Raw genomic sequence first — 19227 nt, 5'->3', positions numbered from 1 at the left:
CCCCTAACACCTCTCCCCCTTTGGCATCAAAGCACCAAAAGGCGAGCTACGAGTCGTGCTGTCGTGGTACGGCGAGGAAGCGGTCCGGGTCGTCGTCGTCGTCGGACGGAGAACTCTCACCCTCGGTGACAGACGGAAGCTGCTGGTCTGGGTCTGAGCTCACTGGGGGAGTGACTGTCGTGGAGGCTCTCGTGCTGGCACTGCCTGGTAGATGATCCGTAGAAGTCGTAACCGGGTCAGCAGAAGAAGTATCAACATCTGAAGAAGTGACCGCTGAGGCTGCCGGCTGCGTCGACTGTGGAAGCAGGGACTCCTCTACTGCTGCTCCCCCTGAAGGTGCTGCCTGAAGTGTGGTAGGGAGGGCGACCGACTGAACCGCTGACGGTGAGTCCTGAAAGAGTGTGGTCGCTGGCAGTGGTGAGTCCCCAAAGAGTGCGGACATCGAGAACGAGGTCTCCGGTGTCGTTGAGAAGGCAGGCGCTGCAGTAGTAGCTGGAGGAGGAGCTGGTGTGACTGCAAGCTGAGGTGCTCCAACACCCTGAAGTCCGGGCTGCTGCTGCTGTGGGGCGAGTCCGGTGTGAGAGTAAAGCTGGGAGATCATCCTGAACATCGCCATCATGCCCTGCTGCATCTGCTGGAACTGAGCGTCTGTCCTCTGTGAAACTCTGTCAATGAGGCCGACAAAATGCTCCTCTGTCGCTGCACGCTCTCGGGCTGCCTCTCTCTGAATAGCTGCAATCTGAGCCTCATGGGCTCTCCTGGCCTCCTCCTGAGCAAGTCGGTCCTCTCTCTGCTGAGTCACGAGCTGCTGTAGTAGTGCAGTGAGCTCGGACGGCTGAGTCACCTGGGACTCAGAGACTGTAGCAGCTGCTGAAGTCGGAGGAGCTGGCTCTCCGGACCCTCCTGCCTCGTGGTCGTGACTGGCTGGGGCAGTTGGAGGAAAGTACTCTACGTCCTCGGAGGAGTCTGACTCAAGCTCAGACCAGTGAATCTCATCATCTCCCCCGGGAAGCTGTGCCTCGGCTGCCAGGAGTGCCTCATCCTCCTCTGCCACTCGTGCCTGAACCTTCGGTGACAGTCGTGCCATCGCAGCTCTATCTGCGTGTTTGCCCCTCCTCCTGTCCTGTGGAGCTGTGGGTCGCTAGACAGGGAACCTGGGAGCCTCGTCGTGACGGTAAGGGGCGCTGATGGGTGACTCTGCTGGCACTATCATAGAGCATATGTAACTGATCCAGTGCGCATAAGGAAACTGTCGCACCACACCCATCCCATCAGTGATCACATCCTCGATCTCAGCCAGAATAAAGTCAACTATATCAAATGGCTCGTGAGTGAGGATGTGTAGGAGCAAGAGCTGCTGCAAACCTATGAACCCCTCTGGGTAGCCACTCCTCGGTAACAGAGTCCTCCGGAGTGCCATGTGAACAGCGTACGCCTCTGGAGTCAGCAAGCTCGGCACTCTGGCGTAAGAGGCTGGGAACGGCTGGCGGAAGCACTGAGAGATCGCCTCGTGAGAAGGAGCAATCCCGCCAACCATCGCCCTGCGGGGTGGATCTGAGTCCCCGTAAACCCTCTCGTGCAGCGAGACGTCGACCAGGTCAACTCCAAGTATACCAGCAATGGTCGCCCTCGACAATCCAAAGTCCTGCCCTCCAAACATGAAGTGCACGGCTCTGCGCTCGGGTGCTATCCAAGCTGTGGCGTAGAACACTCTGACCCAGTCCTCGATATAACGGTTCTGCTCCATCTCTAGCAGCCTGGGCAGTCCTCTAAAGTGAGCGAAGTGTGCTCTCACGTCTGCTCCCCCTGCGGCTGTCCTCAGTGAGACCCAGTCAAGAACCCTGTGCGGGAAGATCCGGTGGCCCCTCCGCTAGTAAGTCTCGTAGAAACTGGCCTGTAGCAGAGTCCAGAACCTCCTGTCGACTCTGCTGTCTCGGGTCACTGGGAACCAGACCTCCTCCTCAACACTCCACCTGAGCCTCTTGACCTTGGCCGCATTGGCTCGGGTCAAGTTTTGGAGCATCACACCTAGCTCCAGACGCACAACAGTGTCCATACGGAACACTGCGCGCTCGGCCTCTAGGGCCTCGGCTCTGCGAGCTGCTGCTGCTGCGGACCTGCGGGGCTCCTGTGGCTGGTGTCCTCCCCGAGTCCTCGGTCCAGTGCGACGCTCTGTCACTGGCGGGGAACCTCCCTCAGACAACTGCTGTGGAGACCTCTGCCCCTCTGACTGTGCTGCCTCTGAGTCAGAACCATCTGAATCTGTCGCTGCTGCTGCTGCTGTCGCGGCTCTGGTGGCCCTGGCACCTCTGACTCTGCCCATGCCCCTGCCTCTGCCTCTGCCTCTGCCTCTGGGGTCCTCCCTTATCTGGAACGGACGAGCACGGCCTGATGCCTGCTCCTCGGCGGCCTTGGCCACCATCTCGGCCCTCTCGGCCTCCTTCTCTGCACGAGTCCGCTTGCGAGCGGGCTTCTCGACCACAACTTCCTTTCCCTTCCTCTTCTCGCGGCCCATCTTGTTCAGACAATCTATCGAGCACTTGGCGAGCACTGATCGGCTGCGGCTGCGGCGTGAACGGCGTGGATGCTTGGAGGCGTGGAGGCTGCGGCTGCGGCGTGGATGGCGTGGAGGCGTGGAGCACGGCGGCACTTGGCGATGGAGGCACGTGCGGGCGGCACAGGGGTGAAGTGCAAGTGGCGGCGGCGGCTACGCGTGCAGGCGGTGCAGAGCGGTTGCGCGGGCGGCGCGGCGAGCGTGCGAGAACGGCGCACGGTGGTGGCAGCGCGGGCGCACGGCGGCGGTGTGGAGGAACGGCGGCGGCGCGAAGGGAAGGCGGCGGTGTTGTAAGGATCGAGTCGGGCGGCGGCGGCGTGAAGGGAGAAAGGAAACAGAGGCCGGCAGCGCGGGCAAGAGACATATATGACAGGTGGGCCCGCGATTTTCCTTAACGCCGGTCGATCCGACGCCTAGGGTTTGAGCGCCGGTTGATTGCGTCGGTGCAGTTCACCCGAGACTCCTGCAGATCTGAAACTGAACGCCGGTTGAACCGATGATTTGTATTTTGTACTCATCGGTTGAACGCTGCTAACACCGGTTGATTGCTTGGTCTGATATGTGTTTATGATCACCGGTTGATCCGATGCTCTGACTTTTGTATATGTCGGTTAAACGCCTGAAACTGCCTGAGCTGAGACCCAACTTTAGTAACGCCGGTTAAACCGATGGGTATAAATCCATTGAGCGTCGGTTTAACCGGTGAAGCCGAAAACCCCTCACTCAGCTCACTCTTCTATGCTTAGTCCAATAAACTTATAAGATTCAAATAAACTCAAGTTAATGGACTTGCATAGGCGACTTTACCCCTCAAAATAAATAGGATAGCACACTAGCTTAAATAATTTTCTTTTCAAACACAAAGAAAAGCCGCAAGAGAGACAAAGCGCCAAATAAAATGTATGAGCCATGTCATAGAAATATTGAAGATAGAAAGCTTCAAACTCATCATGACATTGCTCACTAGGCAATAACGCACCTAACACTTTGCTCTTTTCACTTTTCATGAATTAAGATCTTGTATATGAAACAAGTCTCATTTTCATCAAGTGATCTCTTTGTGACCCTTACGCATGCAATGAAAATGCAAACTACAACCACATGCGAAAGTAAAGTAAACATGAAGTGCACATCTATATGACAAGAAATGCATAACAAGAAATTAAGATCTACTTGTCAAGTTTGAACCCAAGGGAAGCTTCTTCATGATGAGCCTTTCTACAAGCCTAGAGGAAAACAAGTGGACCACCACCTCTAGCTAAACCCTTGCTCATCACTATCTTACCATGGTTAGACAAGTGTCCTATATGTATGCATTTTTCTATATGACATGGCAACTTACATGACGTTTGCCGCATCTAACACATTAAGCTCATTCCTTAGCCTAACAAAGGTACTCTCGTCTAAAGGTTTTGTGAAAATATCTGCCAATTGCTCCTCGGATCTCACACCTTGAAGAGATATGTCTCCTTTGGCTTCGTGATCACGTAAGAAGTGATGGCGAATATCAATGTGCTTTGTGCGAGAGTGTTGAACCGGATTTTTGGCAATTTTTACGGCACTTTCATTGTCACAAAGGAGTGGGATCCTATCTAGTTTCACACCAAAGTCCAAAAGGGTTTGCTTCATATATAGGATTTGGGCACAACATGCACCGGCCGCTATATATTCCGCTTCCGCGGTGGACAAAGCCACGGAATTTTGCTTCTTACTTGACCAAGAAACTAGAGAACGCCCAAGCAAGTGGCAACCCCCGGAGGTACTCTTGCGATCCACACGGCTTCTGGCGAAATCCGAATCCGAGTATCCCAAGAGATCTAAGCTAGCGCCTTTGGGGTACCACAAGCCTATGCTAGGAGTGTGCTTGAGATACCGAAGGATCCTATTCACAGCCGAAAGGTGTGATTCCTTTGGGTTAGCTTGAAAGCGGGCACACAAGCACACACTAAACATTATATCGGGCCTAGATGCGGTAAGGTAAAGCAAAGACCCTATCATTGAACGATAGAGGGATTGATCAATCGGTTTACCGTCCACATCCAAGTCGAGATGCCCATTGGTTGCCATGGGTGTCTTGATTGGCTTGCACTCATCTATCTTGAACTTCTTCAAGATATCTTTAGTATACTTTTCTTGATGGATGAATGTCCCTTCCTTCATTTGTTTGACTTGAAAACCAAGGAAGAAGGTCAATTCGCCAATCATGGACATCTCGAATTCCCTAGACATCATGATAGCAAACTCATGACTTAGTAAATCATTAGTTGAGCCAAAGATAATATCATCAACATAAATTTGACAAATGAAAAGATCCTCGTTGACGTCTTTTGTGAACAACGTGGTGTCCACCCTCCCGATCTTGAAGCCTTGCATGATTAGGAAGTCACGAAGCCTCTCATACCAAGCCCTTGGAGCTTGTTTTAGCCCATAGAGTGCCTCGTGCAACCTATAAACATGGTTAGGATTCCTCGGATCTTCAAACCCGGGAGGTTGCTCAACATAAACAAGTTCGTTAATAACGCCATTTAAGAATGCACTTTTCACATCCATTTGATACAACTTAATGTTATGATGTGAAGAGTAAGAAAGAAGGATACGGATAGCTTCAAGTCTTGCGACCGGAGCAAAAGTTTCACCAAAATCCAAACCTTCGACTTGAGAAAACCCATTTGCCACAAGTCTTGCTTTGTTGCGTATCACCACCCCATGTTCATCTTGCTTGATCCGGAAGACCCACTTAGTGCCAATGATATTCTTGTCTTTCGGAGGAGCTTCGAGGACCCAAACTTCATTGCGGGTGAAGTTGTTCAACTCTTCTTGCATGGCCATCACCCAATCCGAGTCCTCAAGTGCTTCCTCTATGCTAATGGGTTCAATACAAGAAACAAACGAGTGATGTTCGCAAAATGAAGCATGTTTAGAACGAGTTCTTACTCCCTTTGATGGACTACCAATGATTTGACCAATTGGATGATCCTTGGAGATGTGACCATGCTTCACTAGCGGTACTTGCATGGATGCTTGTTGGGGTGGATCATGGGTGACTTGTGCTTGTGGTGGAACATTTTGCTCTTCTTGTTCTTGGACTTGGGGCGTTGGCGTTGGCACATCTTTTTGAGGTTGTGTATCATCTTTGTCTTGATCTTTATCCACTTGGGGTGCCTTGGAGGTGCTTGGTGTAGATGAGGAAGGTCCTCCCCCTTGATCATTGCCTTCATGCACCTCTTCCGGCTTGATATCCCCAATGGACATATTCTTCAAGGCTTCATCAATCTCCTCATCACCTACATTTTCATAGCCAACAACCTCCTCTTGGGAGCCATTAGATTCATCAAACTCCACATCACATGTTTCTTCAACTAACCCGGAGGTTTGATTGAATACTCTATATGCTTTGGAGTTTGATGCATAACCAAGAAAGAAACCTCCATCACATCTACTTTCAAACTTACCGAGCCTTTTCTTCTTATAGATGAAGCATTTGCAACCAAAGACTCGAAAGTATGATATATTTGGTTTCTTCCCGGTGATGAGCTCATATGGAGTTTTCTTGAGGAGTCGGTGAGGATACACTCGGTTGGATGCATGACACGCCGTGTTGATTGCTTCCGCCCAAAACTTCTCGGACGTGCCATAATCATCCAACATTGCTCTTGCTAGGGTGATGAGTGTCTTGTTCTTTCTTTCCACCACTCCATTTTGTTGAGGCGTGTAGGTGGCGGAAAACTCATGCTTGATCCCCTCTTCATCGCACCATTCTTCAATCTTCATATTTTTGAACTCGGTGCCGTTGTCACTCCGGATCTTTACAATTGGGGAGTTGTACTCCCTTTGAGCTCTTCTTGCAAAAGTCTTGAAGATTTCCGGAGTTTCACCCTTATCGCCTAGAAACATGACCCAAGTGTAACGTGAAAAATCATCAACGATAACTAGGCAATAGAGGTTACCACCAATGCTCTTGTATGTAGTTGGACCAAAAAGATCCATGTGTAGTAGCTCGAGCGGCTTGGAGGTAGACAACATCATCTTGATGGGATGATGTGTTGCAACTTGCTTCCCGGCTTGACATGCTTTACATAACTTGTTCTTGTCAAAGGTGACGTCCTTCAAGCCGGTGATCATCCCTCTCTTGTGGGCTTTCTTGAGATTGCTCATGCCGATATGAGCAATTCTTCTATGCCAAAGCCACCCAAGAGAAAAATTGGTGAAGAGGCATGTCATGGTACTTGTTTGCTTTGAAGAGAAGTCCACTAAATAGATGTTGCCATGCCTAAACCCCGTGAATACCATTGACTTGTCTTCTTCAAGAGTTACTACAACACCATTCTTGTCAAAGGTACACTTTAGTCCAAGATCACACAATTGAGCAATAGAAATGAGATTAAAACTAAGTGCTTCTACAAACAAAACATTAGAAATAGATAAATCTTTAGAGATTGCTATTCTACCCAAACCTAAAACTTTTCCCCTTGAGACACCATAGGTGACATGTTCATGATCGCCGGGGTCTTCAAGAGAGGTGAACATGCTATCATTACCGGTCATGTGTTGAGAGCAACCGCTATCAAGTACCCAATGTTTTCCACCGGCTTTATAGTTCACCTACACACATGAGAATTCACTTTTGAGTTTTAGGAACCCAAACAAGCTTTGGGCCTTGCACATGTGTGACAAGAGCTTTTGGGACCCAAAGTTGCTTGGGGAGCTTCTTCTTTGACTCCTTAGTGAGTTTGCCAATGAATTTGGCCTTCACCTTGCCCTTCACTTTACTCAAGAGAAAATGGTTATTTTGAAACATTGATGAGTAATTCTTAGGTAAATTAGGAAGAGGACGTGATGGTAAAGTGCACTCCCTAGTGTGGTGCCCGGTGACTTGGCAATGTTGGCAATATGAACCAACTTACTTGATCTCCGGAGAAGGAGTAGTAGCTATGTTTGGTTCCGGAAATGAACCAAAACCTCTCTTGCCATAGTCACGGGCATTGTTGAAGAGAATCTCCTTGTGGATGTATTCTCCTCTTGAGAGCTTCTCCACACTACTCTTGAGGCTTGCCACTTGATCCATCAATTCTTTTTCCCTAGAAGGTGCAAACTCGGACAAAACATTAGTGGCATTTGCATTTATGAGTAGGTCATCACATGAAGTAGAAGCATTGACCTTCTCAATAGTTTCATGAGCAAAGTTCTCAAGACTTGGGTCAATTGCTTCATAGGCAAATTCAAGTTCTTGGTACTTGTGAGCCAACTCCCTATGCTCTTGTTTAAGCTTTTTGTGGCTCTCTTCAACTTGCTTAGCAAGTACAAGTGACTCATTGTGCTTTTTGAGCAAGTCATGGTACTTGCCAAGCAAATCGGAGTGGGCAAGCTCTAACTTAGCACGAGTGCTCTCAAGAACCTTGACTTTGCCATTTTCCCTCTTGATAACGGATGTATACTCATTAATGAGGTTAGCAAACTCATTAGGGTCAAGCTCATCATCACTATCATCTTCACTCTCACATACCTTAGAGTTACCTTTGGCCATGAGGCACATTGGAGGTGGAGGTAGTGATGGTTCTTCATTTGTGAGGGCGATGGTGACTATGTCTTCTTCATCACTTGAATCTTCGCTTGATGAGACATCGATCACCCATTCTTGTTTTTCCACCAAGAAGCTTCTCTTGGTGTGCCCTTTTTTCTTTGGGAAAAGCTTGGTCTTTTTGTCATGGCTCTTCTTCTTCCCAAGCTTCTTGTTTTTGTTCTTCCTTTCTTCTTCATCATCATCACTTGAATCATGGTGATGCTTGCTCTTGTTGTCCTTATCTCTTTTGTCCGTCTTGGGGCAATTTGGATGGATGTGACCTTTTTCTCCACAATTGTAGTAAATTTTGTTCTTGACATCCAATGGCCGGAACATTTTTCTTTTAGAGTCAAAGTTGAAGCCCTTCTTATTGATCTTGTCATTCAAGCGAGTGAACTTTCTCATCATGAGAGCAAGTTCTCCATCTTCTTCAACATCGGATGAGCTTTCATGATGATCATCTTCTTCATCGCTTGAGCTTGATTCTTGCTTGATCATCTTGAGCTTGCGGGATTTGTTTGCCTTGGTCTTTAGAGCAATTGATTTGCTTGAAGTTGGCTCTTCGGACATACCAAGGATACTCATTTCATGAGCGCGAATTTCGCCCACAAGTTCTCCCACTTCCATTGTGTCAAGATTCTCCTTTTGAAGCATAGCATTAATGATGTTATACTTGGGCTTCGGGAGGAGCATGAGAATCTTGCGATTGATGGAGGCACTGTCAATTTTGGATATTTCAAGTGCATTAATGTCCTTGACAATGACATTCAAGCGAGAATACATATCATTGCAATTTTTATGAGCTAGCATTTTAAAGGAATCATACTTAGCTCTAAACAAGTGATATTTTTGCTCACGAACTTTAGTGGAGCCTTCATGAATTTCAATGAGCTCCTTCCAAATATCACTTGCTAAGTCCATGCCATTAACTCTAGCAAATACTTCCTCACTAATGGCTTCGAAAATTGCATTTCTAGTCTTGGCATTCCATTTTAATTGTTCCGTGGAGGGAGTTCCGGTGAACCCGGTTTTTGTGGCCAACCACACCTCGGGGGCAATCGCATCAAGATATGCGGCCATGCGAACTTTCCAATAGGCAAAGTTCTTGCCCTCGAAGTGAGGAGGCGAACCACCCATCTTGGCCATAGCTCTAAGCGGTGAAGCCTAATGATCCAAATGAGCAACGAGGCTCTGATACCAATTGTAAGGATCGATGGACCAAGAGGGGGGGTGAATTGGGCCTTTTTCAATTTCTAAAACAAATTAAAGCAACCTTAACCTATGCAATGCTAATAGGGCACCAATTCACCAACCGGATAACTAAGCTACCTACACAAGCTAAGAGAGATAAAACAAAGTAAAGTCTAGCAAGGTAGAGCTAAGTTATGATCTCTAAGTCAAGCACATGAATAAATTGCATGAAAGAAAATGCTTGAATAAAGAGAGTGGACAAGAGACGACCGGATTTTTTTCTCGTGGTATCGATGTGTTGGCACACACCCCTAATCCACGTTGTGACACTCACAAAGAGTCTTGTCACCTCCCAAGTCACCGAGACGAGGGCGCTCACTAAGAGTCTCCGTTCACCATCCCGGCGTGGTGGAGATCAAGCCACGTACAATCTTCTTCTCCGGGCTCCCACAATCCTTGGCAAGCTCCGCGAGAAACACCTCGATCACCAAGATCGCCTAGGTGATGCCAATCACCAAGAGTAACAAGCTAAGGCCTTCACTTGAGCAAGAATCGATCACCAAGAACGGATGCACACAAGCTTCTCTCTACTCAAGTCCTTAATCTTGCTTCTTGATTGATTGAATGAACAAGTATGTGGTCTCTCTGGACAACTGCACCGACGTTAACTCAAACCTATCGTCGGTTTAACCGGTGAGTACAACTTCTGAATTCCTTTGAAAAACCATCTCACTGGTAAATTGCACCGACGTCTTGATTCAAACATCGTCGGTTTAACCGGTGTATAGAACTTGAAATACCCTGGAAAAACCAACTCTGGACTAATGCACCGACGTTAAATTCAAACACGTCGGTTTAACCGGTGTATTGAATTGTCCAGACTCTGCTGACTTCGTTTAACCGACGTATAGAAAATTGAGAGCGTCGGTTAAACCAGTGTATAGACTTTTTCTGATTTTGTCTTTTCTGATTTGAGTCTTGAATGAAATCCAAATATTCTTGAGATATAGTTTGAGAACCACTTATTTGAACTTCTAGAAACCTGAATGACCATAGTGTGCATCCATTTTCAAATGACCATGTCCATGCTCAAGTTACTTAGCCTTAACCCCTCTTAATAGTGCGATCACTACAAAATTATAAAACCTATACTAACCTAAGTGTCCTTCTCAACCTTGTGATACTTAGGACTAGAAAGATCCTTAGCCTTGCCATATATAAGTTGAATACCGAGATCGCCTTTTTGAATAACCGAAATTGAGGGGCCTCTTTTGACATATGACCAAATGAGCGATAATGATCTATTAAGCTGCACAAACTCATTAGTCACAATAATGGTTGTCATTAATCACCGAAACATACCTTGAGGGCCTAGATGCTTACAACCCTTCTGCAAAAATGCACTCCTGGATCATTAAGTAAGGGAGCGGCTGATGTGTATCGCTCCCAAAAATACCTTATGCATCCATACATGATGAACTCAACAATGCCAACAAGAGGAAATCCACGAACACGACGTATTACCATATTGTAACATTCAGCATGGTCGGTCGTCTCGATCCCATAACGTCTCCCATCTGTGTCATACAGAAGTGACCACTTCTCTTTAGGTGCACCATCAATCCACTGTGAAAATGGCTTAGCATGTCCAACTAATGAATCTGTAGAACGTCTCCTGCTGGATGATGAGGCCTGGCTCTTAAGCAATTCAGCACTCATGTCATCAATTATAACCCACAAAGCATCAAACTTCCTCTGCTGATTCTGAGTGCACAATCGCTTGAACAAATTCATCAGATCCTTATTCTTGAACCGCTCATAAAAGTTAGCAGCCATATGCCTCACACACCACCTATTGACAACATCTGGCCATATAGGAGGTGAAAATTGACTACCTTCTTGGAGCTGCCTTATAGCTGCAAGTAGACCTGCATGCCTATCACTGATAAGGCAAACATTAGGCCTTCCAGCAACAACGTGAATCTTCAGACGTTCAAGAAACCAGTACCAGCTTTCTGTGTTCTCATTCTCAACAAAGGCAAAGGCGATGTGAACTAATCTGCTTGTTGCAATCAATTCCGATTGCCGTCAATATTGTTCCCTTATATTTCCCTGTCAGGAAAGTGCCGTCAATACACAGAACAGGAAGGCAGTAAATGAATGCCCTCACACATGCTCCAATGCAGAAGAAAGCTCGCAGCAGAATGCTTGGCCCCCCTGACAAGCACGGTACACTGTATGTATCAAAAGCACTTCCAGGATTTCTTTGCACAATTGCTTCAAGCATACGAGGTAGGTTGTCATATGATGCTTCATAAGTGCCAAACCTCATCTCAAATACTTTTTGTTTAGCCCGCCAAGCCTTTGCATAGCTGATCACATACTGGAAATTCTGTTCAATGTCCCTAATTATCAATGCAGACTCATAATCTATTTTGTCAAGAATCACCCCATACATCTTCTTAGCCACGAAAGTTGATGTGATATTACGATGATGTCCCACTACACCTGTCATTCTACAAGTATGTGGTGTAACAATTGAACATTCCCAGTGTGTCTTGAACTTTCCCTTGTATGCATGCACTCGCCATGTACAGTCTCTATCTGCACACCTCACCTCGTATTCTTTGCTGCTAGACTTCAGTACTCTGAATTCCTTCCTCAGAGATACAGCCCAGAGCTTCACAGCATCCTTCACATCCTCAATGGTACGATATTTTGCCCCTTGTATGACCTCATTCACTCTGTATTCAAACTCCGGACATCTAATATCTTGTACCACTGGATTACCAAAACCCTCTTTACGCCATTCACCTAGCACTGGGAAGCGCTCATCGTCCTCATCGTCCGATGAGTCCCCACATTGCTCTATTATTTGTGCATCCTGGTCTTCTTTCTCCATATCCTCCACAATTCCAGGTATCCGCTCGCCTTCATCTGCTAAACCTTGTGGTTCTGGTTCTGGTTCTGGAGCTTGCACGTTCTCTTCTTCTTTATCCTCTTCCATCTCTTCATTGCAGTCAGATGTTGTGTGTGTTGACCCTTCACCTAAATCACCGGTCTTCTGGTGATTCTGAATTACAATTGCGAGAGGCCACCCACTTTCAAGAGCTGCGTGCATATAATGTTGTCATTCTTCCGTACTATTTATATGCGTCAACTCCTAGAAATCCCCATTAGCTTCCCAGGAAGTCAAGGTATGAACCGTAAGCAAATGGGTCTTTGAATTCACATTGAACATCTTGTGAAGACATTTCCGTATGGACTCAAAACTCCTCTCTAGGGGTTTGTCTAGACTGCACTGTCTTCTTTCCAATGCTGATAGATTTACTCCATAGGAATCATGAGTAATTCTATAGAAGTCACCGTAATGAACTTGAAATGCCACTTTGCTCGACATATCTGGCCATGCAAAGACTTCATTTTAATTAATCTAATATCTACAAATATACTATGCCTTCAATTATAACCACTAATCCGAACCCTAAGTGCTTACAACAATAAAAAATACTAATCATAAAATTAAATATAAAAAAATCTGGAATGACAAAGTTGAGAAATATTGGTTACTTGCGGTTTGGATCAAAAATCCTGCAGGGCTTCGCCGGTTTTTTACCTCCCTCACCCCTCCTCTCTCCCTCTCCCCTCTCTGGATCTCGTGGGCAGAAAATGAGGGCGCAGAGGGAAGGGTTGGAGTTTTATATTTGAGGAGGGAGCCTGCCGCCCCCTGCCGGGCGGCAGGCCCCCTGCCGCCCCACCAGTTGGCGGCAGGGGGCCTGCCGCCCGGCAGGGGGGCGGCAGGCTCCCTCCAAGGACCTCTGCGCAAAAAATTTTTATTTTTATTTACATATAAGTCCATACCGCCCACCTGCCGGGCGGTAGGCCCCCTGCCGCCCCCCTGCCGGGCGGTAGGGGTATAGATCTGTAAAACCTAAATCCAAAAATATATTTCTGTAAATTTTTTTTTTGAAAAATGCAAAAATAAAAAAGGCGTCTTTTCAAGCCACGCATCCGGGCCCATCGGCCCAAGATGGCGTGCAATTCCTTGGCCCGCGCTCTTTCGTTTCGGTGCTAGGCCGCAGCTGAGCTGACGGAGCCGCCTCCATTTGCCAGGAGGTCTGTCAGCTCCAGGGCTTCAAGCCAGCAATGGTCTGTCAGACATCCTCATTTTCTCCTTCATATGTACAATTTCTCCTGGCCAAATCACCGCGGACAGAAGGAATAATAGGAAAAATGCTGCCAGTTAATTTTGGATGCTGGCTACATCTCCCCAAGTCCCCACTGATTCACTGAATCACTGAAATAAGAGGATGCACATGTATCTTATTATGACTGTCAACGGGATACATATGCTACTTCAGCTTACATCCACCAAGGAGCATATTATTAAGCAAGGAAATCAAGGAGTTGACGAGATGGAGGAAACAACTCTTGCAGATACACACAACCTAACAAATGAGTCCTACACATTCTGCTCTAGCAACCAGGCATGCGCTTTCCTGGGCCATCATCACAAACGCCAGAGGCTACAACGGAAGAGAGTAGCCGCGGAGGTACTTGGAGTCCACTCTGGATTCACGGACCAGCGCCACACGGCCTGTTCTGGCGACCTGCCATGTGTGCAACACAAAGGTGAGGACCGAGGGGGCGAGGAGAAACCATACATTAAGAGAGCGTAGAGCAATTGCTTCGCAGAGAAAAGGAAAGCTAAAGTATCAATCTAACATGATAAACAAGGTGTGCAACTGATTGGGAATGCTTTAGTAGCTGCTACGAGATTTTCCCTTTTCTCTAACTGCAGATGAATAAATCAAATTATATAAGTAGTCCTAAGAAAACCTAGAAATGACCCCGTTTGGAGGCAGATGAATCAATTGGCTGCTAAAAAACGTCTCTGAGTATTTGGAACAGTGTTATTAAACACGTGTAATGTTGTGCACAATGCTTTGATTGACATTATTAGAGTAGTTGGAATCTGTTTCAGAACTAATCTTTGAAAGGAATGTCTGTTCATAACTACACAATAAAGTAACAAGCGTGGCCAAATAAAAAGCACACATACCTCACAGATGCCATAAGGCTCCAATAACCTTTGCAATGCAACCATCTTGTCAAGATCCCCAGTGAGCTGCGAATTATCAATAAGAACTCCTTTATATTAGAGTTTTGCCATACGTAAATAAATTGGAAGCAGTGAGATAAAGCACAGTGAAGAATAGTAGTGGCATCACAAACTCACCGTTCCTATATGGTAATGTTACTGCTACTACAAGAGTGACATGCCAAAGAAAATAGTAATAACACATCATGATTAATTTGTTGATTGTGTGCAAAGTTTGTTCTAACACTGACTCTACTATGATCATGTTGGTAAAGCCACTGAAGTAAATCTGGGAGAAATACAAAAATTGTCAGGAAGCTAACCTGCAGTGTAACTGTGTGGTCAGAAATATCGACAGGTTTTGCGCGGAAGATTTCAGCAATATCTAGGATCTCCCTCCGAGCAGCAGTGTTTACAGAAACCTTAATAAGCATCAGCTCCCTTTCGGCAAAAGGTGAGTGAGTAATGTCATGAACCTGCAAGTGTTGTGTTTATGTTAACATAATAAAATTGCAATCGCAGATGATTTCAGCAAAAGTTACATGCAGCTTACCTCATGCACATCAATAAGCTTGTAAAGCTGCTGAACTAACTTCTCAATGGATTCATCAGTACCAGGGACAACTGTTGTAATACGTGAAATGCCTGCCTTCTCAGCTGGGCCGACAGCAAGGCTCTGACGAGAAGTATGCTCTCATTAATAACTAGCCTGGCATTATATATAACAAGAAAGATAACTTTTTCAATAAGGAAAACCTGTATATTGTAGCCCCTGCGAGCAAATACCCCTGTTACTATGTTGAGGACACCAGGACAATCATTCACAAGGATGGAGAGCGTATGTGAGCGAAGTCCAGTTGACTGCACCAAACAAAATTAGCACTAGTTTAGCGGCTGCACCATAACTACAGTATACATAAACATGGAGATTAGGCTGTTTTAGCATTATTACTTAAATCTATATGGGATTTGCCTATGATTGACTTCTTGCAAACATCATAAAAGTGGTAAATGGGAACTCACTCCAGTTAGATTGAGGATGCAATTATGAATACAGCAATACAATCCATATCACTAAACACTAATCAAATAATGGAAATCTCCAAACTTACATCATCATCATCATCATCAAGAACACCCCAATGGGCATCAAGTACTTGGTTCATCGATGAGCTCTCATAAGGTTCCACAGGATAAACATCACCCTGAACAGTTCAAAGGTCAAAAACAACACATGTTATAGAAATACATAGATTGTCCTATTTGCATCACATAAATTCAATGGCTAAACAATTTCATTAATGATTTAGTATCAGTCAGAGTTTCACATGTAGTGAAGATGTGAACTGCGACTTGGACTGCAATGGCTAGCCCATTAGGAATTATGTTTATGTATGTTTGTGCACTATGGTGGGCAACACCCAACACTACGTTCCAGCATTAACATAATAGAAAATATGTGCAGTCCACACCATTGCTTGGGAAAAAAGGCTATGTTGTTGTTGTTGTTGATGTGCAGTCCACACCACACAAGTTTAATGTACCAATTGTCATGTTACTGCAACAACTTGCCCATTAGGAGAGCTGTTTATGCACGCAAATATGAAATATGTACCTTCAGTTACTGCTTGATAACTCAAAAGAGCATTTTTATAGGGCATTTTGTGACTTCTGAAAATAGTATCATGCACGGAAAAAATGTATTATCTTTGGTGAACTAACCCTAACGCCCACACAAGACTCAAGGTAATTATTCAAGTACATTAGGTTCAGTAAACTAATATCCCTGCATCACTGCAGGTAAATGCTTAAACACAGGTGATTATCAGCCCTGTTACCCATTTACACAGAAGTTCAACTACATTTGGTTAAGTGAAAAGGTATTCCTAATATCACAGGTTTTTTATTTAAATCGTCCACTTCAAATTGCTTATATTCATTGTTCAAGGGAAAAAAGTGCATCTTCTCAACATAACTAAGTATTATAAATTACAAACAGAGCAGGACATAATAAAAGGGAAAGGTAAAGGGAACATACACCAGCACTGGATGGTTGAACAAAACTGCCATTAACTGTCTTATTTACAGATGTAATTGGATTTTTTGGCAATGCCTCTATAAGGTCTGGGTATGAAGCAGCAGAAAATCGCCAGAAACGGGCAGTCGCACCAATCTTCTCACGTCTCAAAGCAATCTAAGAAGGTAGAGCATGAAGAATTAGTACTATGAAAACAATATTCGCAACGATGTAGGAAAGAACATTCAGAAATTACTTTTCCCGTTCGGCAAATTTCTTTGATTCCAAATTTCCTAAGGTTCCTCTCCACTGCAGCAATTTTTCCAGGATCTCCAGCTACCTAACATTTGTTAAATAACCATCAAACATATAGTTCAGCGCAGGAAAAGGGATACGGATCAAGATGTGAACACTGGTAAGAGATTGAGTTTTTTTACCTCCATGGTAAGTGTGCTATCAGATATATCAACAACTTTTGCTCTGAAAATATCAACTAAAACCATGACCTGTTAGTCATCACAAGAAGCACTGAAGTAAGACTCACCATGCAATTGAGTATCATAAATACAGGATGCTATATTGCTATTCAACTTTTGGATTACAAACTATGGAGTACAAAGACTTGTCAAAACCATACCATACCTCTGGGCGCTGATCAGGTTTAACATTTAGTTTTATAAGCATCAGTTCTCTTTCAACCTGAGGTTCTTTAGATAGATCTTCGACCTGTAATTAATTGGATCCAAACAAAAAGTACATAAATATTTTGTGGTATTACTCTTATTGCAACATAACAATAGTAGTAAATGTTTTCTAAAAGAAAATATCACAGAATTAAAACCCATCTGAATGGTAATTGAGATAAGCAATTAAGCAGTGCAGGAACGATGATCCATGAAGCACATTTAACTAATCTAAGTAATATCTGTATAGTATTATTCAGAGATTTTTACCTAAGAAATCAACATTGCCACGAACCAAGAAAATTCAGAAACATCCCATTTCTAACTGTAAAGCTGCTTTATATTATAGAATATAGGCTTGTCAACAGTATAGCATTAAATTTGAACTAATTAAATACCACATGATCAAAATAATGGAGTCACATTTTTTTTGGCTAGATTAACCAAAGCAAACGTGATGTGACAATGTCACTGTTGAGGCATTATACAACCAGAATAATAACATGGGCATTGGAGGCATCACCTAGAAAGGAGCATGTGCACGCAAAGAAAGTGCATGACAGTGCGTATAATATCAATGCACATTTGAGGTATCACCTAGAAAGAAGTATGTCCCTGATGTTGACATGACTGTCAAGCAGTGATTCTATGGGGAAAAATAACAGAATATCAAAAAAGGATTGTGTCTAAATCAGGAAAGCAAAAGGTTTTGTCTATTATACTATATACAGAAGATACTCCATGAAAGTGGAAACTATCTTAACAGACCAAAGGGGAAGGACATTCAGCGAGATAAACATAGAGAACCAGAATTTGAGCGTATTAGCAAAATGTCACCAGGTGCTCGAACCGAGACCACCAAAATAAAAGGGAATTTCAAATAATCGAGTGTGAATTCACATGGCGCTGCTGAAATTTCAGGGTGGCGAACTCACACTGAGGACGTTGACAAGCTTATTGAGCTGCTCGATGACTTGGTTGAGCACCCTGTCAGTCCCGGAGACGACGATGGTGAAGAGCGCCTTGTCCTTGTTGAGCCCCACGGCGAGCGACTCGATGTTGTACCCTCTCCTGGCGAACACCCCGGCGATCCGGTTGATCATGCCGCTCTCGTCCCCGACGAACACCGAAATCGTGTGGCGCCGCACCCTGCATTTGCCGCCAGAAACCCGACCAGCCCAATTAGAACAAGGAAATTATAAACAAGGAAGCCACATTTCGGGCGGGGGGAGTGGGCCTTACCTATCCCTGGCGGCGGCCGCCGCGGGGGAGACTGCCGACGCCGCGACGGCGGCGTGGGCTGAAGCCGCCTCGCCCCCAGCGCCCGCCGCCGCCGCGACGGCGCAGCGGCCGCGTGCCGGGGTCCAGGCACCGCCGGGCCGGAGCGCCACGGCAGCCGCGCAGCCAGGGCGCCGCGCCGCGCCGGCCGGCGCCGGGCGCAGGTGGTGTGATGAGGCGACGGACATGCCCTCGGGCGCGCAGTGGCACTTGGCAGGGACTTTGCTCGGAGCTCGGTGGTGGCCGGATGGAGCAGTGGACTAGTGGTTGGTGGGCTGGTTTAGCCGTAGGGTTTATGAAGCGGCGTCGGGCGGAATTACGAGCCTGCCCCCGCAGCGGCGCCGGCGCCGCCCAGGTGGAGGAGGCTGTCGCTGCGCGTGTGATCCGCGAGCGGCGAGCGAATCGCGATGGCCGATGGGGTCACGTCACGGGTGGTGTGATCTGCAGTCGCGTCGGGCAGGGTGCGTGCGCGCGGATTCCCATCCGGTATCTCGTTGACGTTGAGCGTGAGTGACGCGGCCGCGTGGTCGCGGGCGCGGCACGCCCGCACGCTCGTCGCCAACCCGAGAGCGCTGCCCCCGTGCGGCCCGGGGTTCTAGCCCGGTCGCCGGTGGCGGATAGGTGCGCCGCGGTGCCTGATCCGTCATTCTCCGGCCGCGCGCACGGCACTGCGCTGGCTCTTCACCACCGTATCATATCGTATCTTGTCTGGACTTTTTTTTTGTCGTGCACTCGTGTTAGGTATCTCAGCCTGACTCGAGAAAAAGGTTGTCACATGATCGGCGGTTTGTTAGTGTATAATACTCTTTGTATATGCAAGTCACGCGCTACGTGGATTGCCTT

At 46.3% G+C, this 19227-nt stretch overlaps 1 protein-coding gene across 4 annotated transcripts; it reads right to left on the bottom strand.

The window, feature by feature from the left end:
- Positions 1-13590: 13590 nt before the first annotated feature.
- On the bottom strand, positions 13591-18644 carry LOC120656389 (acetolactate synthase small subunit 2, chloroplastic-like). Of its 4 annotated transcripts, none has more exons than XM_039934464.1 (12): positions 18349-18644; positions 18042-18255; positions 17066-17149; positions 16861-16929; positions 16680-16763; positions 16445-16600; positions 15522-15611; positions 15163-15267; positions 14960-15082; positions 14730-14882; positions 14368-14433; positions 13591-13915 (listed from the first exon to the last, which is right to left on the bottom strand). In XM_039934464.1, exons 1-12 carry the CDS (start codon positions 18570-18572, stop codon positions 13832-13834), a joined length of 1452 nt encoding a protein of 483 aa, XP_039790398.1. In that variant the 5' UTR covers positions 18573-18644; the 3' UTR covers positions 13591-13831. The 4 variants fall into 4 exon arrangements, with proteins under 4 accessions (XP_039790398.1, XP_039790399.1, XP_039790400.1 ...); XM_039934465.1 differs by having other exon boundaries at positions 15525-15611; XM_039934466.1 differs by having other exon boundaries at positions 15528-15611.
- Positions 18645-19227: the final 583 nt, after the last annotated feature.

Source organism: Panicum virgatum, chromosome 1N, assembly GCF_016808335.1.
Source record: "Panicum virgatum strain AP13 chromosome 1N, P.virgatum_v5, whole genome shotgun sequence".
In the NCBI taxonomy this organism is placed as follows: Eukaryota; Viridiplantae; Streptophyta; class Magnoliopsida; order Poales; family Poaceae; genus Panicum; species Panicum virgatum.
Note: the sequence above shows the minus strand (reverse complement) of the source record. Positions and strands in the feature narration are given on the sequence as shown.